Source organism: Lepisosteus platostomus, chromosome 2 (genome assembly GCF_059453375.1).
Source record: "Lepisosteus platostomus isolate fLepPlt1 chromosome 2, fLepPlt1.hap1, whole genome shotgun sequence".
Taxonomy (NCBI): domain Eukaryota; kingdom Metazoa; phylum Chordata; class Actinopteri; order Semionotiformes; family Lepisosteidae; genus Lepisosteus; species Lepisosteus platostomus.
Genome location: NC_142612.1, coordinates 59,100,834 through 59,125,988, shown reverse-complemented (window position 1 = coordinate 59,125,988; position 25,155 = coordinate 59,100,834). Strand labels below are relative to the sequence as shown.

General features: G+C 37.1%; 1 protein-coding gene across 3 annotated transcripts in view; it reads left to right on the top strand.

The window, feature by feature from the left end:
- The window catches only part of frmpd4 (FERM and PDZ domain containing 4), a 107,248-nt gene that overhangs the window by 55,038 nt on the left and 27,055 nt on the right, over positions 1-25,155 (top strand). For 2 of the 3 annotated variants that reach the window (XM_088609800.1, XM_088609811.1), the window contains exons 2-3: positions 9,989-10,105; positions 24,451-24,611. In XM_088609800.1, coding sequence (XP_088465926.1) covers positions 9,989-10,105; positions 24,451-24,611 — 278 coding nt within the window. Of the gene's footprint in view, positions 1-9,988; positions 10,106-10,202; positions 10,491-24,450; positions 24,612-25,155 lie in introns of those variants that run through there. The other variant, XM_088609819.1, reaches the window with a different exon arrangement.

Below are 25,155 nucleotides of genomic sequence, written 5' to 3'. Positions count from 1 at the left end.
TAACCCTTTTCTTGTTTACCTAACGTGCATCTATGATTGGAAGGCTTGTAACCTAACACAACATACTCTTTGTTTCAGAGACATCTGTTGTTGAGTGAAAATATTCACTGCTGCTGTAATCCCCCCAATCTTTTCTTAAAGAAAAGTGCTAAAATAATTAGAACATTTTACCAGCTTTGCTCTTCAGAGTGGCACTCAGATTATCAAACATGGTGTTTATAGTGTAGCAATTGAATTAGACTGGCTCATTGCCTCCATCTGTTAGCATCTTGGTCATGCGCTTTCACACAGGTCCAGCTGAGGCTCATATACTGGCTTCTTCCCATGTCAGCTGTTGAGAATGTGGATGCCTGTTGTTAAACAATCTGGCCTTTAGGAAGCACTTTGTGACATCCAAAGGGCCTACTTCCAAAAAGCTTACCATCTGCCTCTCCAGGTTCATGTAAAGTAGACTGTTCGGCAGTCTCTTCAACTATATATAAAATATCTAGGGAACCTACAGCAGATAAAATGTCCCTTATGTACAGTACAAAAAGCTCCAGAACTCCTTCCAATAGTGATCATGCTATAGGATCCCATAGAAAATTCTAGCCTATTTATTTTTTCTAATCTTCAATTATTTTATTTTTTTTAATGGCACTGCTTTTATTTATATATTCTTTGTTTTAATTCAGAAATTCAAAATTAATGGAAATGAAAGTTTGAAAATGAAGAACCAATTTTTACTGCATCCAAGCAGTAAATCAGGAATCATGATCTAGCGATCATGGCATAAATTCATGTTTCTCAAATATTTTCCTGTTGTGTCCCACTTTAAAGCTGACAATATTTATCCCCTCTACATTCCCACCCCTTATGGTTAAAATTTTGACCATCCTCTTGCAGTATTCCAACCCCCCAAATATTAATGAGTACCTGTTTCTTAACAAAAAGCTAGTTAAATGTGTATGCTTTGGTAATGTTGCTAATATGAGTGTCTTCTACTGAGAAACTAATCAACCCCTGACCTGTTTGTGCAGCATGCTAAATAATACCAACACATCCCCACTTACCAAATCAGCATGAGTAGAGTAACTACTTTTGCTGAGAGAGCTCTTGAATTAGTGATACCATTTTGGGAACAGAAAACTAACCCTGACTCACTGTCAAGAGTGATATTATAGAAAATTAAGAAAGACTGTTATAAATGGTAGTATCAGGTCACCCATTATATCACCCAGGAAAATGTTCTCACATACTGTACAATAAAAATCAGTTAAATTTCTGGTTTGTGACCCAATATTTTAAAATGTTGTTTATTGACAAATCAGTAAGATGTTCTTTTTTAATTGTTTACAACCATGTCGTTCTTCTAAGACAATTAAGAATGCACAATACATCCTTACCTGGACTACCTGTATATTATTAAATGCATCTTTGTGAAATACATTCCTGTTTATGTGCAAAGAAATTGTGTTCTCAATGTACCATTGATACTTTTCTATCTACTTTTCTATTTCCCAAATTATTTGTTTTTAATAATATAAATGTCACAAGTCAAGAAAATAGTTAAAAGATATACATTTTCTTGATATTTTTTCTGATGATATCTGTCATTGCATAGCATTTCTATCATGGTGTTAATGTTACTGAAGGTCAAATTCATAGGACAGCATGGACAGGATAGTTGAGATGGTATACTGCTGTAAGGGATACCATTGAAAATTGCACCCTGTGACATGTTTTGCTCTTATCATAACACCTAGGACAGTATCAGTTGTGTAAATTCCTGTCCATTCTTGTGGGTGGATTGAAACTGTGGTTAAGGTTGGAATAAACTAGTTGTTCATTATTATTTCAACAGATGTGTATAATTTCTCCACAAGATGAATATTTTACACTTTTAACCATGTGTCTGTCAGAAAATTACACCTACCATCACAAGACGGCAGTATACTTGAACCTTTCTGGTGCAAGAGGTGAAAAAGGTGAAAAGGACTTTAAATGAAAATAATAAGGATGCTGATAATGAGTTTACAGTCTTCATTTTCTCAGGTTACATTTTCTCTCCTCCAGCTCTTGTACAAATAAGAAGATATAATTGGAAATACCAAGCTTTCTGAGAATCCCTTTGATTTATTATTTGTGATGAAAAAACTCAGTTTGCTTTAAATGAGGAGTATGTGTTATACTGGTATGTGTGTAGTAGTTCCCTGATGGAGGTCCAAAAATTAAATGACTCAGTAAAAACACATTTTGGAAAATAATGGATGCACTGAATTTCTCTTGACCCATTTAATTAACATTTCAAACAACACAGTAGTATGAGTACATATTGGTTGCATAGCAACATAGAGATTCAGCTCTTTTTGTATGGCTATTTGTAAATATCTCTGAAACACCGACACATTGATTTAAAAAATGTAATCTAATCAAAGTAGTAACCAAAGTAGTACATTAGTAGACTTGTCTCAATATGTTCCTTAAACTACTGTGAAAAGGAGGGAAGATAGGCCTAAGATCTGTACAGTATAATAAGGAATAACCTTTTTTTACATAATTAATATTATACCAGTGCTTGATAAGGCTTTCAGTTCTAGCAGAACAGCCATAAATATAGAGAGTTATCATGCAATTAGAAGTACAGAGCCAGCATAAATATCACACAGTAGAAATCATGTAAACTGAAGGAGCTGGGACTCTACACTGAATAGATGAAATCTTACTATTGTTGGATATCTCCATAACATAATCCTGAGAGCTGCAAATCTCCTCAGCGAGTAAAGTCATTCAAACATCAGATCAAGGTAGAACTACCACACTATCTTCCAGGTATGGAGCACTTGCAGATTTGCTCATTATTTGATGTGTTTACATCTTTCACAATGAGGCAAAATTGAAATGTTGCGCCAAGTCTTGAAATGTCTCACCTAGAAACACTGAAGCATTAATAAACTCCAATTACAAGAATTAAGACATAATTATAATCTCTTCTTAACAGAGGGATTTGCTTTTTACTAAATATCGCAATATTGTTTTCTTCTTCTGTACTGTAGTTCTTGGCCCACCTTTTTTACCATTATGAGCTATATTACAGCATACCACCTATCCCTATTATTTGTTTTATACACAGAGTTTGCTTTCCCCTCACTGTGGTTGTCCCGGTGATGGATTTATTTCATTCATCCGAATCCTCCTTCTATCTAAAATACAAGATGCAATGTGATTCATCCAGAGCTAAGTCCATCATTTTTACTGCACTGCTGCTATGGACCTGGATGCTTTAATATTTTTACGCATTAATGCATTTTTTGAATATTTTGTCATTGTCATTTGAGGTGCCAGAAAACAAGTGTATCACGAAACCTTTCCTGTGATGTTTGTTATTTGGCTTTGACTTTGACGTCAGACTGAAAGTGGCAGAGGCTGAAAGAGGTTTGTAGTACTTGTGTACGAACTGAATGTACACCTTGAATGTAATTCAAGAATATCCATGAATGTACTGTAATAATTATTGAAAGAAGGTCTGTTCCACCTGGTACAGCTTGTATCACACGTTACAAAATTATTGTAACGTGTGATACACGTTAATTTTTTTGCACAGGTTCATCTGTCCTCTTCAGTTCTGTTCAAGAATTATAACATTGTCCCGTGCATGTGACAAAATGGTAAATTAGAAAAAAAAATGTATCCTTTTCTCCAAAAAGCTATAAAATGTTATAGTAGAACAATAATGTAAAATAAGAGTTTGATGATGCAACAAGAAAATATCCAGTATAATAAGGAAGGCTATGGGTACATTGTGGGTACAATTCTCACTATATTTGTGAGTTGCTGTGAATCAAAGTCATCAAAACCCATATTTATGAGTTATTCATCTTGTACTGATTACCCTGATATCACTACCACCATCCTTACAAAGCCAATGTTTGACTGATATGAGCCACTGCTATTTATAAGTGGCTCACAGACATACCCAATGACAGAAGTGCTTAATAATCTGGTGTATGAAAGTGTACGTGCTTCAGACTGATGTTAACTTGGTTAACTGACTTCTTCATTAGGCTGACAGCTTTGTCTTCTTCAATGTGTGCCAGGTAGGAGTGACTAAAATTTGCTATAGACAGCTACAATGCAAATAACAAGGGCCTTATTGAAAGAACAAAAATTATGAATGAAAAGGTGATTAAAAAAGGAAGTTGTTTTCTTACTGTGGTGTCACAGTGGCAGGTGCATCTCATGTCATTTAAAGGAAAACCATCTTGCCTAAGGGAAAATGGGTAAATGTGAGTACATTGCAATTCTGTAATTACAGTAACTTTAAAGATCAAAATATTCTTTAAAGATCATTTCCTTGGCCTTTTACTGTCTGGCATTTTTTTTTACTGTTCATTTTCACAAAAGCCATCACATATATTTTTTTTAACCCCAAAAAGGTTTCAAATTGACTTTATGAGGGTTCTATTAAAACAATAATTGTTTTTCTTGTAGATCTTTTATTTCTCAAGAGTCCCCTGATAAAATTATTTACACAGATTTCAAAACTACTTTGATTATAATACAATTTTATTTCCATCTGCTGGAATATTTTATATTATGCATATACAGTATTTAATATTATGCATTTAGAGTATACGAATGGGCCTTCAGTGGATCCTGTATTTGGATAGAGTACATAGTCAAACTATCTATTTGCTTGCTTGATCATCACTAATTTTCTGTTTATTCTTGGCCATGTACAGAAAATAAAAGACAGGTCCATAACAACATACAGTACATGTTTTTAAGAAAATTTTGGAAAATATTGTATCCATAAAAGTGTGGGAAAATAATGTTATATTTTCAGTTTACCCCCAGATAATAAGTCTAATGTAAAAATGTCTATGAGTTCAAGTGGCTGTTACAGCTTTAGGTTCTTATCTATAAATATGTTTAGCAGTGATGATTTCTGATATCCAGTAGGTGCCTTTTCTTAGAATGTACAGTAGCAAGTCAGAAGACTGTGAGACGTGCAATTTTAAGTCTTAAAGACTTCTACTTTTTCAGTCAAGAAAACTGTGCCGTCAGAAGTCTCTTTATGGGATTGCCTTCAACTTTATTAATGTTAAAGTTTCTTTCAAAATGTACTGTAAGGAAGCTGCTCTTTTAAATTAAAAGGCTTTTACAGTGAGGAATAAACATTCCAGTGAAGCCAATTAAGCAATTTTCTATTTCAGCAATTCGCCAATCCCTATACTTTGCATTTTATACTTATAATTTGGGGGATTTCATTCTGTTGGACCTAAAAGTCTTGGGAATATATTGTGGCACGAAGTGTGCAGACAACAAACAGAAAAAAATATTTTGCTTCAGTTAGCATCTGGAGTTTATGCTAGTGAGCCCTGAAAGAGAATAAAGAAATATTTTGAAAAATCTCCTGTGTTTATATCACCTGCTGCTTTCCAATATTATTCACTCTGTTCTTTGGGTACACAAAGTGTTACAGAAAAGCTGAGCCTATTGCTACTCATCTGGGTCTTAGTGGCTCCATGACTCACAAAATTTATGAAAATTCAGTGACTCAGCATTCATGCCATGACTTGGAGGCTTGTTCCATCCTCCCACAAATCTAGATTGTGTCAGTATTCTGTCACTGTATTCTAATACTGATAGAAGATTGGAATCTGGAGAAATGATTCACTTTGATTTGTCTGAAACACCAAGCCAGTGTAACTTTTTAGTGCTGCGGTATTACAGATCCCAGCTGGTGTAGAACAGTAGTTCTCAGGGGACCACCCTTACTTCTGGAAAAGTAATTTTAATTTTCTATACTAGGTGAAATTTTTAAATGTCCTTAAAAAAAAAAGTCTGAAGTTCGACATTAATATCAACCCTGTGCCCGTTATGCTGGGGTGAGCGAAGGCTCGCAGTCCTCAGTCTCCATGGCGACCAGCTGCATTCACACAAGTCGAACACCTCCCAGGGTTGTGAGGATTCAGTTGTGCCACTTGTCCCAGCCACCTGCCTCCAGTTAACAAGTCATAAATCAGGGATAGTCAGTTCAGGATATTTAAACCATGATCTGCTTAAGGACCATTGCTCTGCCATTGAGCTTCTGTATGGTTCTCGAACCTCGCTGCCACTTGGCACCCCCGCCACCCATTGTCACTACATCCCAGCACCAGAGGCATTGTGCCGAACCTCCTGGCTACCACCCTTGCTTGGTGGCACAGCCAACCTGCCCTGCTCTGCCCTACTCTGCTCTGTTAGTTGTACTCGCCTTCAGTTTTGAATCAGGCCAATATCGCCTATCCCAATCGGCTATCTCTGCCAGCTCTTGTAACTCCTCATGCCTTTGCTGGGCTCAAGCACTTGGATTCCTCAGCCTGTCCAGCAGTCGCGGCTCTTTCCATCTAACAGGCATGTCATAACAGTGCTACTTCCTGAGTTTCTGAACTCTCCTCATTCAGGTGTGTCAGCTGAAATATAATTAATTTGACTGAAGCAGAAGCTAAACAAACACTCACTGAGGGAGTGTCTGATACATTGTCAATCCCACCTGTGACGTCCCACCTATTAAGACCCGTTTAGAAATATATAAGGGATCTAAACCTTAATTACTGTGTTGAAGAGAGACTGGAGTTTTGTAGGCTGATGTTGATGGAAGTAATATACTTTAACAAGGGTATTTTGAAACCAAGGACTGAGAGCAGAAAAAAACTCTAAATGAGACAGCAGATCAATTACATGCATCAATTAGCACTGGTGATTAAAGGCCCAGTTGGAACAAAAACTAACAGACATGGCAGTCCCTCAATAATCACATTAGTAGAAAGTAAAAGTTACAGATATATGAAAAATGCATTTAAGAAAAATTAAATGGATTAATTGGAATTAAATGGAAAAAATAAATGGTTAAATGGATAACTAACAATGAATTTTGACATGTAATTTTGTATTGTTGTTTTAGTTTAAAATAAAGGACATAAATCGCCAACAGCATTCTGTCCTATATGTATATATTTACATACCTGTTCATATAGAATAGTTAATGTTTTTGGTCAAAATTATTGGAACACTGGTATATTGTATAGAACACCTACTGTACTCAGAATATTAATATTATAAAACCTGAAAAAAGGGTAGAGCACATGTATACAATAAGTGATTTACAGAGATTCCATGGAAAGGTATATAATGACTATTGTATGCACATTAAGGTATAAAATATGAACCTCTGAAAGAGGTAAATAGTGGCTTCATTGAAAAAATACTCCTTTTACTGACATATTGAGTTCTAAGGTCTGAGATGTTTTAACAGAAGATTACAAGAAGTGGGACACTCCACCAGTTAAAACAATTGTCAAAAAACACTAAATATACATTTAAAATTAAAATTGATCAAATGTGCAGTGCAGAAGATTTTGGTATTGTACAGCATGTTTGAACTTTCTCAGCATAGGATGAAAAGAAAAAGGAGGGTGATTGTCAGTAATCTGTGGTGACTTCTGCAAACACGGTCATAGTAATTTGAAGCTGTTTTGGCTGTGCTAAAATAGAGTAGCTGTGAATGTGGATTACATATATGTGCTGTGGAAAGTGATTAGGACTGAAATAGAAAACGGAACAGCTAAACAATTGAGATGGTTTGTCTTGAGCAGCTTTCAGACAAATGGAAATACAGTTCTGGGATGAGGAAGTCTGCAGACAGAGAAAAGAACTGAAATTAAAACGATTTTTATCATTGTTTTATGTAATAATGACCATTTTTGTGTTTATATGTACTGTACATGTTAGCAATTATTGTAAAATCTAAATAACCTTTAAAATGCGCAGTTGGGCCTTTATAGTTTATACCCTGTAACAAGAAAAAGATCACATTGTTATTGACAAGTGAAAGATATGATGTTGTGCAATATATTCATACTGTAAATAGTAAGCAGACAAAATAGCATTGTATTGCATTCTACTGAAAAAAAAAATGACTCGAAAGTAATCTTTTATTAAAATCCTATTTAAATACTGGACAGAATAGATTTATGTCCTGGCATTACGTATTGTTACATTTCATAATGATGATAACAAACAGATTTTACGAAATTGTGTTGATGCGAAGAAAAATAATGCAAAGGTCATTAAAGTCTGGTTACCAGTTTCACTGAATACTGTCACAGTCTTATAATACAATAAAATCAATCTTAATTAAGAAGATCATGAGTCTCACACAACCATGCTTGATGTTGACAGCAGTAACAAGAAATATCACTGATGTTCTTCACAAACTATAAACAGTAATGCAAAGTCTTTGTAGAATGCTGTCTTGTTTGGATTTAGGCTTAGAGCAAATAAAACATTAGGCCTCACCTCTAAACTATTTTTAAATCCAAAATTCATGGCACGATTTGTTTGACACCTCTTCCTTCTGCCCAAAGGAAATCTGCCATCAAGAGTTGGATTTTTACTTCATACATGGCTGGCATGTGGAACAAAGTTTTGATTTGATCTGCGGTTAATTGGTTAAATACTGTATGTGTAAACATCTTCATTTATTCTATTGGCTTTTCAGCATTTGCTGCTAGTAAATCTTGCAGCCCATTTTTCCAAATTAGAAGCTGTACAAACATTTTATAGTCTCATTGAGATGTGTTTATTTCAAGTACATGAACATTTAGTGGGTGATTCAGACATAAGCTTCATTGATCTGTTTTGAGTCTGTGAAAGATTTCATAAGGCATTTATTAGCATGCTTTTAATGCCATCATGTGAAGAAAACCGTGAAATTTGGGTCTTAATATTCTCATGCTTAGTAGTGGGCAGCATAGCAGTTTCCTTATGTGGTCCTGTGGTAACTTTATATACTGTATATATATTATTACATCTGATATTTTTCATGTAACCTTTAAAAATGCTCAGGAGTTTATAGTTTATAAATTTCTTTTACAGATCTATTTTCTTAGTTCAGCCCATAATATGCTTTGCCATACTGCAATTTCATTCACCCAGTCTACATAGACTACACTTCACCCTTGATATTTGAAAAACATTGCTTTTGACATATTGTGCATGTAAAGGCTAAATTCTTTTTTGTACTCCCTGGAAACCCATTAAAGAGCCATTAGGTTTATATAGCAATTTTTTTTCTCTTTCCCCAGTTGACTCTTAGATGCTTACCTATGAAATCCGTACAGAACAGAATTCACACCTATTCCCCATACAAAATCACTTTGGAAGCCCTCAAGCTGTTGCTAGTTCATGTCAAAAGTGGAAAAAGAAGTTATGTTAAAGTTGATCGGACTGATATTTTGTGAAGCAAAGGTCTAAATAATACATACTGTATAATAGAGCCTATCTTTAAATGACATATTTCAATGGAAGCAAAAACAAGAATCCTTAGTTGTGTTTAATGTTAGATTTATCACATTTTGTTAAAAAAATAAATCTTTACTTCCTGCCACGAGGTACTGTGCTACTTTTTTAGCACTTGATTTTTAAGTCATGTGTAGGATTGTGGTGTACTATATTTTTCCATTCAGAATTTCCTGTACCTGTACAATTATGTTGCCTGCCCTTGTTAAATGTCAGTATTTAGGCTTCATTGATTTGTAATATATATGTATATTGTTCATTTAAAAAGAAGAAAAAAAATAATTTGAGCAACGTATGTAACCTGAGCATTTTAAAAGTATTTTAAATCACATAAGCATCTGATCTACGTTTTATTGTCCAAATCCAGTTGTTTTAATTTTTTAGTCCCTTTTTTTGTCATGTCCTCGTCTAACTTTGAAATGCCTGCTGGGTGTCAGTTTAATGTCTTGTAAGCAGTTAGAGTACTAAGAGGAACTCAGACGAGATGATTGTATTTTGGACATCGTATGGGGTTTGTCCTTTTTGCCAGAGCAGTGTTGCGTTTCCAGAACTGTTTGGAAGAATAATTTAAGGCTGCAGGAGAGCCTATGTTTGGGAAACTCTTTTTCAATGGTCTTAACTTTGACCATTCTTTTCAGCTGACATTTCTCCTTTCACCTCGCAGCCACAGGACAAAATCGTCTGGCTGGCCCCCACCTTCAGGGACCTGGAGCTCCTCGCAAGGACCCCCCTATGGATGGGAGATGGCGACAAATAGAGAAGGCAGAGACTGTTACATCAAGTAAGTGGCAAAGATACAGAGAACCCAGATGTTTAGAAGCTTCTGCAGCATGTAATTATTCCTCACACGTCACTGCCTACCACTTGTGAGTCTCCTGCTGTGTATATAGCATACTGATGGCTTGCTTTGGCTGGCGAGGAAGGAAAAGCAAAAGAGAAAAAAAAAACATGTTTTCAAAGAATTGCATCAGTGTTAACATTGCAGGTAATTTCTAGAGCGCAAAGGCATAGGAACGGAATACAGCGACTATGTTCAAATCAGCAGGGCATGGCTGCCTTGATCTGATTAGAATCTGAAATAAAACTAAACCTGGAGATGGTCTGATTGTAGCCAAAGCCAGCAGAGGCTACAATTAAGAAATTTGGGATTTCTCAGAAAATTGCAGGTAAATAATTTATTTACACTTTGTTGTGTTAAATGTGTTTCATTTTTTTTGTAATATTTATTCATAAACAGTATTGTCAGATTTGAACTTCAACCATAATGTTCTGTGAAAATCATACAATGTTAAACAGATGGGACTTACAGTATATCTGCTTTTTCCATTCATGTACTGTATGTTGCTAGTATCTCCTTATACTGTAGTAACTATGTATTTTTCTAAAACTGTTGCAGTCCAGAAAAAGGTAATTATTTCTCATCAACAATATCAGATATTTTGGATACACTTTCACTACTTTCATTCAATCTTTTTTTTATTTTAATATTTCCTAAATTTATGGATAATAATTTTCTTGGTTTTCTATCACTAAAAGCCATACACTTTAAATCATGGAAAATTGTCCATCCAGTGAACAACTTCTGTTTCGGCTAGGTCTCTAAGGAAAATTTGGATTCTTGATTCTTGACATTTGGATTATAGTAGTATAAAATATTGTATGGGTTTTTGAAACAATGAGCTCATTATCACAGATGTTTTATTGTTTCTTTGTCTTGAAGGTTTGCTTAATTCTTTTTTATTCTGAACTTTGCATATGATATGTTGCAAATTTGTTTTTACACAGGTGTACTGTGACATCCAATGTCCAATAAAAAACATGCTGGCTATTCATAACTTCAGTGATGGCTTTCAATTAAATCAAATGAATTATTCAGATATACTGTACATCATTGGCATGTCAATGTGTGGTGTTATAAAGATCTTGCTCTGGGAATATGTAAAGTTTAAAGATGATCCTGTGAGTTCAATTACATATTGCTGATTACAGACCATTCCTGCTGCAGATTTTGACAGAGAATCTAATAAGGTGGATTTATTTTATCACAGGAAACAGGCAAAAATATTTGCAGCCAGTATGAATAATAATATCTCACCATTGACTGGGCTTTAAAAAGTTCACAGCAGCTATTCTGTCAAGGTATCATGTATGGTTTGGGTACTAGTTGCAGTTTTTTTAAGGTTGTGTTGGTTCTCTTCAACATACTGTAGAATAGTCTTTTTATACAGTATAGTCCATTTTCCAAAAATAAACATTCTGTACACATAGTGGCCAATACTTGTCTCAATGTGGGTTCTGGCACAGTGGGGTTCTGCTCCAGTCAGAGCAGTAAAGGTTTTTCATATCTCAGTCAGTTTCCTCCTACAATCTGTGGCATGCGTACGAAAACCAGTTTTCATTGAAAGAAAATGTGTGGTATGTGTAACCGTGCTGCTGAGCCCAGAGCCTATTCCATAAGGTGACGTCATCCCATTGGAACATAAAGGGGTGAAATCCCTGACAGCAGGACTTCCCTTTGAAGAGCAGAAATCCTTGCTGTCTGAGCAGTGGTGCTTTGGGCACCTAGACCCTTTGAGGGAGAAGAGCTGCGTTTCTCAGCTGGTTATATAAACACTGAAGACCTAACCTAACGTAACTGCGCATTATTTATGTTAGATAACATAGTTCTTGTAATGTATATTTGGATTTCTTACATTATTTTTACACCTCAAAAAGAGTCACACTAAGCTAAACAGTGCCCGTGGCATTTATTTCACTCACACATACTGTACTGTATGCTGCAGTATGCTACATAAGGTGAAATAAAGTAGTGTGATTTGAATGTCTGAGTAAATAACCCCCCATTCTTCCATATTGACAAATGTAAACTTATCACCCCTAAAGGAAAAGATTAAGAGGGGATGGATTTGTATCCTAGAGAATCATGCTACAGACTGATATTGAAGGAAGGATGCACACATTATTGTCTGTTGCTAGATGGGCCAAACAGCTTCATCTCATGTTTTTGAAAAACTGAATCTCAATAGTTTCTATATATATACAATCAATAGTTTATACTTGGCCGATTCCAAATGCCAGCAAATGCCAAATGGGAGACACTGCAGACTGGATGCATGTTCACTGGCAGTCCATCTGTTATTTTACATGCTGCAGACTAACAGCTCCAAAAAAGGAGAGTTAGTGCAGAACAGGATTTTGATTTCTGTAATGTGTTGGACAAAAATGATAGATAGATACTTTATTGATCCCGTGAGGAAAATTGCAGTGCAACAGCAGCTTAACACAGATGACACAGCCACAGTGTAACGAATGATACAATAATAATAATACAATACTGAACATACAATACAATCAGTACAGTGAGAAGTGCACTAAGAAGAGTTACTCACAGTCCAGAACACACAAAGAACAAACCAGAACAGAACAGTACACAAAAAAGTAATATTGCACAATATAAATATAAATGTATTGCACAGGTCCCTGGCATATATTGCACAAAAACGGTTGTAAACGGGAAAAGAAAAAGAACAGATATCGGGTCAAGCAGAAATCTTGCCATTAACTGTCAACTCAAAATTGCATTTAATTTGTCATACAGAGTTATAGTTAAATGTTATAGCGTCTTAACTTATTCACAGTTCTGTTTTTTTCGAGAATATTATTTATTCTAGAAAATATTTGAGACCATATGAATAACAATACAAGAGAATGCTCCCTAAGGCAGCTACATAGATCTGAGCACATAAAAACCCTAAAGAAAAACACTGTACAGTTCAGGAGACACTACAGAGTTTATGCCGGTCTTATATGAAAAAAACAAATTAAAAAGAGACAACCCTTTCTCTGTTACTACTAAAACCTAGAAGTCTCCCCAGAATAGTGTACTTCCTAAAACCCAAACACCACTAAAACGTTTGTCATGCTATAGGACTCAACACGACTTCTAGTCAGAAACCATGTCAAATTTAACTACTGCAGTTGCTGAATCTTACTGCCTTTTCTGTCCTAGAGAGCATCAAATTATACGACTAGGAATTGCAGGGGGTGACTTATTACACCATCCCCTCACAATTTCCTCCCCACTGATAGCTGATGTGTGGTGAGCATTCTGGCGCTCTATGGCTGCCGTCGCATCATCCAGGTGCGGCTGCACATTGGTGGTGGTGGAGGGGAGTCTGCATTACTTGTAAAGCGACTTTGAGTGGAGTTTCCAGAAAAGCGCTATATAAGTGTAAGCAATTATTATTATTATTATTATTATTATTATTATTATTATTATTATTATTATTATTATTATTATTCACGGTTCCAAATCTCGTATCGTGAGGTCGCCCCATTTTGGCAGCCAATCAACGTGGAGCACACTGGAATGTCATAATTTATTTTTTAAAACACTCGCTTTCCTTCTTTCCTTGCAGCCGCATTGTATATATTATTATACTTCCGGTTGAGCTCTCATTGGCTGTTGACCGAGCAGAGACAAGTGCCCCCCCCCCCACGTTTTGCGACTCGCTACGAATAAATCAAACCTGTTTGATTTTAATGATTGTAATGACAAAAGGGTCTCTGCTTAGAGTATGTCTCCATACAGGACATTATAACATAGTGTCTACAGAGGAGACATCAGAGACCGTTTCACCCAGAAGTCTTCTCAGAAATTTGATCAAAGTCTACAGAATATTGAAAGGTACCATCAAAGCAATTTCCAGTGATTAATCAGTCACAACAGGCAGAGGAATTAAAAAGGCATGCCAAGCATGAAAATATAGAAAGACATCAGCAGAAAAAAGAAGGCCTATTTTTGTAATGTTTGCTGGGTTTATGGAGAAACATAACAGATCACAATACAGGTAGAATTTTGAAGAAAAAATTGAATGATGCTCAAAAATGTACTTCCATTTGATTAAACAACCCGGACAAATGGCCTCATTGTTTTTAGATCAGTTCTTACATGCTCAATGACAAGAACCAAAACCATGGTAAAAATCAGCATGATGCACACATTGTTCATATGCAAAGGTGTCTCTGCATACTGGGAGCATCTGATTCAAGTTATTTTACAATTCTTTAAGTGGAAAAAAACCTTCCTGTCTTCTTCAGTAATGTATTTGCTGTTAGTTTCTCAACTTACAGTTGAAAACATAGTACATTTCCCAAGAGTATCTTATCTGGGTGCAAGTCAGTTCAGTTTGCCAATGTCAATGACTGGTACAGTCTGCAGACTGAACTGAAAAAGTCCACCTTTTTATCTGAGGTTGATTTAACATGTTTTCTGAAAGCATGAAAAATATCACAAAAATGTTTTTTAAAAATGTAAAGGCTAATTCTCATTAAAAGACTGAGCAATATATACAAACTTTACACAAAGCAGACAGAAGACCCTCTTTTAGTTCTTGGCCACGTTAAAAAGGCAGAGTCAGCACACTTACTAAATAGGCCTCAGTACAGTTATCTATGATAGTTTTCATAGATAACAAGAAACATCATAAACTGTACAGCAGGTTAGTCCATGGAGCATATGGACAATAAAGTGTTCATGTATGTATATAATGTGTGTATGAGACCAGGCTCTTCAGTGTGAGCAGTTCATATACACACTAAAGCCTCTATGTTCCTCTCTAAAAAAAGTAGAATAAAAATTACATTTAAAATACAGAAGTCATAGACAGCAGTCTGAGCAATGAAATCTCTTGATTTTGCTTGAAACAAGCAAAACAATTATTCTGATGTTATTCTTTTTTTTACCATATTTCGATACGTAGTGTTTATACTGATGCCAGATCATAACACTATGTATCTTAAAACTAAATTTTAAAAACAGAAGGATGTTAACAAAATGCAGCTACTGTATGGCTTTGAAGGTGGTGAGGTTTACGCAGTTCACGGTACAGTATGTTGATAATACTGAATGTCTTGGAAATATTCACTGTGACTGACATCTTGCCAAGAACATTGTGGAGTCCCCTTTCAAAAGGGCCTGAGAGGTTTGATCACAGTCAGTTTGAATGCATTTGTTTTTAGATTGGTAGAACCTGGGCCCAGCTGCCAGAAAGTGCAGAATCAGAAGAACCGGGACCCATTACAGAATAATGGTAGTGATTAGGCATGAACTGAGAAGGACTCATCACCACATAAGGAGGGTAGCCATTTATAGCAGGTGGCCAAGACTGTAAATTAAACACATCACTTCCTTTCTTCATTGGACCATATGTTTGTTACTAGACAAAATCTGTGGCACTGCAACAGATCACAGTGGGAAGCTGAATGCAGTAGAAATCTCCAGACAATAATGTGCTTACAGTGAATTCAAAAGATATATAATACATATATATTTCATATATAAATATCTACTATCATCGTTATATTTCCTGTTCTATATACTATATACACATGCTGTATTGTGCTAATTATGAGCAGACAGAAGCTAGCTTCTGACTGATGAATTGAACCATTTCAAGTAAAATGCCACCTGACCTAAATATACTGACGTGCTGTTTCTTTTGACAAAATCACCATACAAATAATAGCTGTCTACCAAACAAAGATAAAAAATTAAGACAACTGATTATCGGCATGCAGATAGGAATGTTTTTCTGCTTTTAGAATTTAAGCTATGACTTTCTACTGCAGACACATGGGAGAATCATCCTGTTTCGAATGTGTTCAGACTTAATTGCAGAACTGCCGTAGTGATAAAAAACAAATCCGCTTCCAGTTCCAGGAGGGAGAGAGATGGATGAAGCTGGCTGCGTTAAGTGTGCCTTGCATGCAAATGACAAAACACTCTGATAGAGCTGTATCAGAATCCTGGTTTCTCAATCAAATGCATCAGATTGCTGCTATTCAGAAGCTCTTTCCTTTGACTGCTAATGCAGAAAATATAGGTACTAAAGTAAATAAAAATCTAAGCAACAACATAATAAAAATAATACCTAATAATAACCTAATAATGATACAATCTGGAACTTGAAGGCTGAAAGGCATTGATATAAACATTTTCAATGAAGACATTTACTTAATTTTTCTAAAAAATAATTTCCTAATGCATTGTGGCTGTATTGCTATAATTTTAGTTTTTACATACAGTATACAGTCATCTTTAACCTATTGTACAATTGTGTAATTAGCAAAACTGTTTTTGAAGATCATTGTCAAACATTTAAAAGCAGTTATAGGAATATCACTGTTGTATAGAAACATATTTTTTGTTGCTGCTGTGCAACATTTAGGGTTGGTTTAAAAGTACCTGTCACAAAATGATAAACTGCACTTTTGCTACTGTGAAGTAATGATAAATAGAAATCCTCAAATATACAGTTTTTGCAAAATGTAGGCTCTGGAATACAGTAGATGAATAATGCTGGATAATATTGTCTTAACCTGTGTTTATCGCTGTCTCAGCACCAGATAAACAGGTATGATGTGTTTTTGTAAACAGTAGCACAACTGGGATGTCACATTTGGAAAAAAAAATAAGAGCATACAAGAATAGGATTTTTAGTATTGATTATTCTTATTTTCATTTTTAACATGAGTGCAGGGGCTGAATAGGTAATTTCACTGTAGAGCTGTCCATGTTGATTTTAATTCCTCTGCCTTCTGGAGCTGCTTTGAGGGTTTGATCAAACACATTGTGCTCTCCCGCACAGCCATGAAAGATTAATTGTTCCTTTTCACTTCTAGATGGAACATGCATCAGGATTAAGATGGCAAATTATATACTGCTTCCTTAGGCTGCTCAGCTTTAATTAGCCAACACAATGTTGGCAACGTGCAGATTCACATGCTAACTAAAAAGGATTTAAAAAAAAAACGATGATGGGGAGAAAAAAAAAAGACAAAGACAAAAAAAGAATTTAGATGGAGGAAGACTTTAAATTCATTGATTTTTTTTCCACTTCTCTTGTGCCAGACATCTTTAATCACCTGTATCCTTCTGTCATATTATGATCCAAAGGGGGAAAAGTGCTTGAGTCAATTTAAGGGATGGCTTCTTGCCAGTATTCAATAGAGCTGTAGGGCTGCAATGCTAAAAGAAAAGGGCTGACAGTTAAACTCAAAGAATGCATTTACCTGCAATGGCAGGAATTAATCAGAGGTACATTTTACCGAATTAAACTTGGTATTATGCGTTGAAACAGGGCGTACTAGATTGGAGTCAAATAATCACAGGAAGCAATGCCAGTTCATTAATGACAATATAAAGCCTTTTCTTGATATGGTGCTATTCTCTTTGGTAAGTGATTGGGTTCTCTGATGAAAACAGTATTGGTGAATGCAACACAGAAAGCCAGTAATATGTACCCAGCATTACTGCATAGAAATTGCATCTGTAATATGTAAATAAAAAGAAACTTAGTTTGGAAGAGGTACTTTTTGTAATTTTGAAAAACGTGGTAAAGAATATTGTCTTGAATGTACTGTATGCAGTAGGGTTTGTGTAACAGTTGTTTGAAGAGTAGTGATCAAATTAGAACCTTCTAAGTCCATTACATTTCAGTTTTTCAGAACTTCTAATATTTCTAAGGGATTGGATCATTTCTCTCTGATATACAGTGGATATAAAAAGTCTACACACCCTTATTGAAATTGCAGGGTTTTGTGATGTAAAGCCAGAAATCAAGATAAATCATGTCAGACATTTCTCAGTCTTTAATGTGATCTTGCAACCAACAAAATTCAAGAGAAAAACAAATAGATAATAATTAGGAAAAATAATTGAAATTACCAAACCTACAACATCCTGGTTGCATAAGTGTGCACACCCCCCAACTAATACTTTGCAGAAGCACTTTTGCATTTATTACAGCAGTAAGTCTTTGTGAATAAGTCTCTATCAACTTTGCACACCTGGACTGCAATTTTATCTCACTCTTCCTTGCAAAAAAGTTCAAGCTCCTTCATATTGCCAGGGGATCTCCTGTGCACAGCCCTCTTTAGGTCATTCCACAGGTTTTCTATGGGATTGAGGTCTGGGCTCTGACTGGGCCATTCCAAGACTTTGATCTTCCTTTTCTGAAGCCATTCCTTGGTTGACTTGGATGTGTGCTTTGGGTCGTTATCATGTTGGAAGGTGAAATTCCTCTTCATCTTCAGCTTTCTGACAGAGGCCAGCAGGTTTTGTGCCAAAATATCTTGATATTTGTAGCTAGTCATTATCCCATCTATCTTGACTAGAACCCCTGTCCCAGCTAAAGAGAAGCAGCCCCAAAGCATGATGCTGCCACCACCATGCTTCACAGTAGTCATGGTGTTCTTTAGATGATGTCTTTGCGACAAACATATCTTTTATAATTAAGGCCAAAAAGTTCAACCTTTGTCTCATCAGACCATAAGACATTTTCCCACATGGTTTGGGGTGATTGAATGTATTTGTTTGCTAAATTTAGAGGGGCTTGGATGTTCTTTTTTGTGAGAAATGGCTTCCGTCTTGCCACCCTACCCCATAGCCCAGACGTGCAAAATACAGTAGATTGTTGTCACATGCAAAGAGTGACCAGTACCTGCAAGAAATTCCTGCAGTTCCTTTAATGTTCCTGTAGGCCTCTTGGTAGCCTCCCTGATAAGTTTTCTCCTTGTCCTGTCATCAACTTTGGAGGGTCATCCTGATCTTGGCATTTTCTCCACTTATTGATGATAGTCTTCACAGTGCTCCATAGTACAGTACATCCAATGCCTTTGATATTCTTTTATACCCCTCTCCTGATCGGTACCTTTCAACAGTAAGATCCCGTAGATGTTTTGTCAGCTCCTTGCAGACCATGGCTATCCCAGTAGGATGCAACAGCGAAAGTTTCATGGAAATTCTACAGGAACAGCTGATTTTTATTTGGGGTTAATCACAATCACTTTCATTGATGGCAGGTGTATGCTACTTACTTTTGGACATGATTTTGAATGTGATTGGTTAACTCTGAACACAGCTACAGCCCCCATTATAAAAGGGTATGCACACTTAGCAACCAGGGTGTTGTACAGTAGGTTTTGTCATTTCAATTATTTTTCCTAATAATTATCTACGTGTTTTTCTCTTGAATTTTGTTGGTTGCAAGGTCACATTTAAGATGGAAAAATGTCTGACATGATTTATCTTGATTTCTGGCTTTACATCACAAAAACCTGCAATTCCAATAAGGATATGTACACGTTTTACATCCACTGTATACACTATTGCTGTATATAATGTTTTTGAATTAAAAAAAAATAGAAACTATGTTTGGTCACCTTAAGTTATCCACCGGAGCACAAAAATTGCTTTTAAGAAGTCTGGATTTATCGTCATGAATTATGCAACACATTGTCAGGTTTTTAGATTACAGTATATCCTATTAAGTACTGTATCTAATTTGCTTGTGTTCAGATTTCTTGACTCTCCCCACAGTATATTTGAACATTTTCAGGACCAGTTTATAGAAACCTAAAAGAAAAACAATTCACAGAGTCATTTTGTTGTGTAGTGACAATACAACAATGTTTATCTTGTGTTTTCTTAACTGAATATCCAATACATTGATTTGGTAAAAAACGTAAAGTAATCAAGAGTAGAAATGCTTTGGCATCATTATTTTGTAATTAGTGTAATTAGTGGCTAAAGAGGTATGGCAGTATTGCAACGCATGAGTCTGCAGTCCAGGAGGAGCATATTATTCCAGAATTCCTGGGGCACTTTGAGATAGGACGATGTTTTGTTTTTAAAAACAGCTGTCTTACATTTCCTGCAGCTGATTCGACTTAATGAATAGAAATAAAAAGCACATTTTATTTTTAAATTCACAAAAGGAAACAGTGACTTTCACATATTCTTACTGTATCTAAAGAAATCCCATATTAACCAAAGACACCAATGTGTCAAATTTGCCATTTATCCTGTGGTGGTTATCAAAGGCTTTCTAATCTGCATTTTCTTGCAAATCACAGGAAAAGTTAAATAGCTGATCAGATACCACATTTGCCACATGCTCTTTTATTAGACATCAGCATTCATCAGCATTCATTGAACGCCAGCAGCCATATCACCCTGCAACTCACAACTGGCAACCCACTGAAGCTAAGCAGGTGTGAGCCTGGTCAGTACCTGGATGGGAGACCTCCTGGGAAAAACTAAGGTTGCTGCTGGAAGAGGTGTTAGTGGGGCCAGCAGGGGGTGCTCACCCTGTGGTCCATGTGGGTCCTAATGCCCCAGTATAGTGATGGGGACACTATACTGTAAACAGGCGCTGTCCTTCGGATGAGACGTTAAACCGAGGTCCTGACTCTCTGTGGTCATTAAAAATCCCAGGGCGCTTCTCGAAAAGAGTAGGGGTGTAACCCCGGTGTCCTGGCCAAATTTCCAATTGGCCCTTACCAATCATGGCCTCCTAATAATCCCCTTCTATGAATTGGCTACATTACTCTGCTCTCCTCCCCACTGATAGCTGATGTGTGGTGAGCGTTCTGGCGCACTATGGCTGCCGTCGCATCATCCAGGTGGATGCTGCACATTGGTGGTGGTGGAGGGGAGTCCCCATTACCTGTAAAGCGCTTTGAGTGTAAGCAGAAAAGCCAGAAAAGCGCTATATAAGTGTAAGCTATTATTATTATTATTATTATCGTGGCAAATGTGCAATACTTAACCTGTTAATTTCTTCCAATTTAAAGGAATAGCTGATACCCTATTCTATCTCAAGTGTCTCAAATGGATTGTGAAGTAAGACAATCAGGCTACTTTTGATTCATACTGTGTGTAGAACTCAGAAAAATAGCATGTTGTATACTGGTAACTAAATGGAATAAACCCTTCTCCCTCGGGTTAGCTGGTGTGCTCCATATAACAAGTGTTGAGTGTTGAATGGCTCATAGCTAACGCAAGATATAGGATGTTCTGATGGGGCCTGTTGCTTATCTCAAGGATTGGAAGGAGTGGAAGGAGACTGTAGAGAATGTCACAACAAGCATGTAACTACAGCCCCACTGAGTGGGACAGCTGTGAGGGCATACAGTAGTTTCAGAGCATGTACTATATAACAAACCCTGAAAATATAGGATGTTCTGAAGAAGCCTGTTGTTCAGCTCAAGGATGAGCTTAACATTAGTGGAAGTAGAGAATATGACACCAAGCATGTAATTATAGCCCCACAGAGTGGGATAGCTATGTAGGAGTAGTATTAGAGCATGTAATGTATACCAAAGTCCTGAAGATTCATGTTTCAATCTCTGTGTAGGAAACCCTTACAACATCATAACAATCAGCTGAAAGTGTTCTTTTTTCATAGAATGGCATTCAATGTGCTTTCCCTTTGACTTCTGCCTTCTGTATTTATTATTTCTAATGCAAAGGTACCAAAGAAACCTGTGTCACCAGGATCTAACCTGCTTTGTCTGAGGGACAACTGCCTGCCCATATGGATGAGAAAGTTGGACATCTGCCTGCCTTCCGCCTCCTCCAATAAAGCAAAACTGTTGGGTTGGCAGTAGAGTTGAGGGATGGTAGAAGGGGGTTAGACTGAAGCACTGTGGGAAATAATCATAAGGCCTAAGAGCTGGTTTGGGCTGACAAGAATTGGATAGGGTCCTCCTCCTGTAGTTTTTTTAAGAGCTCCACTTGATTCATTCACCCTTAACAAACAATAAAGCTGTACTGTGTTTGTATGCCAAATTCTTCAGCTAATAACCAAAACAGAAACAAAACAACATTCATAAAAATCAATTTGCACTTGACAGTCACTGAAATCACAATTGTATTTCTAAACTGTGGTTTGTCTCTTTAGATTAACTCACTATTTAAGCACAATTACTCATTACCAGGCAGCTTACTAGACGGTAAAGGTCATAAAGTCTTATATATAATACAGGAATACCACTGAGGGCCAATTTCAACATCCTGCAGGGTAGAAAATAGGTTTTACTTGCACAATCATAGTTTATTTAGAAGTGTATATTAGTTGTATAATTACCTATTTCTGTACTTGCTACTGACAATAATTCAAGGCTGTCAGTAATTGACAGGAGAAAAGAATTCAAAAAACATTTTAAAAAGAAAATGCCATAAAAGAGTGATTATTACTGTGTCTTGTTGCTACCTCTTATTTAGCATGAATCACTGCAGGTTCTTTTAGAAGGAAAAAAAACATTTTAAATGATTTTTTTTAATCTGAAGAAACTTGTTTTTCTCCCATGTGTACCTGAAATTGTTTCTGAATAAAGAAGAAACATATGTGAATGTTAAAGTTCTTTTGTAGAATCATTTAATTAACTTAAAGTTCATAATAACACTTCCCATCAGTAAGTGGATTTATAGAGAATAAATAAGGGACTCTACCTTTTAGTTTCCCTGTATCTGCCATGTCAACATTCCTTCATCATCCATGCTACCACAGCCAGTACAACAAACCTTGTAGAGGGCTTCCTCTTCCTCTTCTATATGGTCTTTCCTTAAACCACACAGGGTAAATGACTCTGTATCACACCAATACAATAAGCACCTGTTAAAATTCAATGTTTTGACCAATCATTTGTACCAGATGAGATGATCAGTTCTGGTTTAACTTCAGACTATTGTTGCTGCTGTTGCCAATAAAGTTATAGATTTACCTCATTTTGTATGTGATTTTACAAATCGATCAACAAAGTGGTTGTCCCGGGGGACCGGACTCCGGAGGATTGGGATCCTATGCGAGGCTCTTCAGAAAGGAAGGTTTGGAGTAGAGATGGGATGCGAAGACATGGTCAAGTAGAAAAGCAGTAGAAAAGCAGGGTCCAAAATCCGAGAAGGCATCTAGGGTGCGTCGGTACCAAATCGGAAGGCGAAGGCGTAGTCGAAGAACAGTAGCTGGGTCCTGTAACAAAAGCGTTCTTTCAGGACCCTATGCAGGTGACACAATCCGGGAATGAGTGGGGAAACACTGGGAAAGTCATGCAGGATACGGGGATGAAAACAGGGGGCGTGTCCTTGGTGTGTTGGTGTGGCCAAGGCAAACAATCCAGGAAGAAGTCCAAGGGAGAATCCAAAAGGAGGCCAAAAGTCCTTAGCCGGGCAGTCCATCCTAGATAGACTAATTAAGAACAGATTAAAAACAGGAACTGGATCGGAACTGGCGGGGAACAGGAACAGAAAATTAAACCTTAACGGGACCAGGCACCTCCGGGTCCCGGACTCGCCTGGTGCAGAAACCAGAGCAGAGCCTGGATAAACGTCAGCGCCTGGCTTTTAAGGGGGGCTGGAAGGAGGCTAGAACAAGGGGCAGGTGCACAAAATCAAGTCAGAAGTGAAAGAGCCGGAGCACCCTTAAGGAGGAGGGACTACAATCGTGACAGGTCCAAAATCTGGGAAGGCGTCGAGGGTTCGGAGGTACCAACTCGAGAGGCGAAGACATAGTCGAGAACAAAAGCAGGGTCCAAAATCCGGGAAGGCATCTAGGGAGCTTCGGTACCAAGTCGGGAGGCGAAGGCGTAGTCATAGGGAAGCATAGAGTCGTATGACCGGGGATCTAACACTAGTAAATGGGGCTTGGGAATGTACAAGTACGGAGCTCAGGGAAGAGACCTCAATCGTGAGCAAGGAAAGGAAGACTAGTGAGGGTTTAAATAGTGCTGAGAAGATTGGTGCGTGAACGTTTGGGGAGAGAAGAACTCGTGGGAATGCAGGAGCGCTTACATGCGCGAGTGCGATTCGTGACAGTGGTAAATCTATACATTTATGGACTGGCCAAGTCTACAAATGAGCCAAAATCTACAAACTCAAATCATTTATTTTTCTGTCGAGTACTTTCTACTATACATTCTACTGTATGGTATGTGGTAGTACATTCTACAATTCAACGTGTACAGTGAAAATAGTTATCTTGTGTTGATCCTTGAAACATAGGCCACATGTATTCTACATTTTGTGAACTAGAGCGGACTAGCTATTCATGACAACAACTTGAGCACCCACAAACACTACATATCTGTAATCGGTTTTCAATGGAAGGGGTGAAGACAGATGTCTGTATGACTGTCTTCATTAAGTCCTCTATTGTGCCCATAACCAAGCTAGCTGATACCACCGTTCCTGTCTGCTGTTTCCTGGTTGGTATGATATCACACTTGCATTCTCTATGTTCCAGCCGCTAATCTCACAGGCACTCTACAACTCTTTCTCTCCTGCAGTCACGTGACTCAGACAGGCTCATTCGAAGACGTTCGTCTGGAAGGCCACCAGCCTGTCCCCCCAGCCCCTCGCAAGGTGGAGATGAGACGTGACCCTGTCTTGGGATTTGGGTTTGTGGCAGGCAGCGAGAAACCTGTGGTAGTCCGTTCTGTCACACCAGGTAGTGTATCCACATTACTGCTTTCCTCCAGGGTCCCCCAGGGCACAGTGTGGAAAATGCAGTGAAATATTAAGGGAACTTCTAATTAGAAAGGTTAAACACTAACTGCAATGCTATGTTTAAATTTCGGGGTTAGAAAAATTCAGCACTGATGAGTGCATTTCAAGCTACAATAAAAATAAATAAAACTCCAATTTACATCACAAAATAGAGAAAATTTCCTTGTATGGGCAGACCCATATTGCCTTCATTATCTTCAATTCATAACAAGGCAACAAAACATCTGGTGAAGTGAAGCGGCCCTATTACACTGTAAACATGCAGGCTTCTGAATACATCTCTTATAGTCCAATAGAAAAATTGCTCTCGACTTCAAGATCGTATCGCAGACAAATACAACTTGTTAACCCTGCAGGCACATTACATTGGAAAATTTCTGCTGTGAAATGTCTGCTGCATAAACTGTGCTTATTCGCTAGTGAGCAGGAAGGGTAGCTTCATGACTCAATTTGCACAAACTCTTACTTTTGCACGTGGTGAGAAC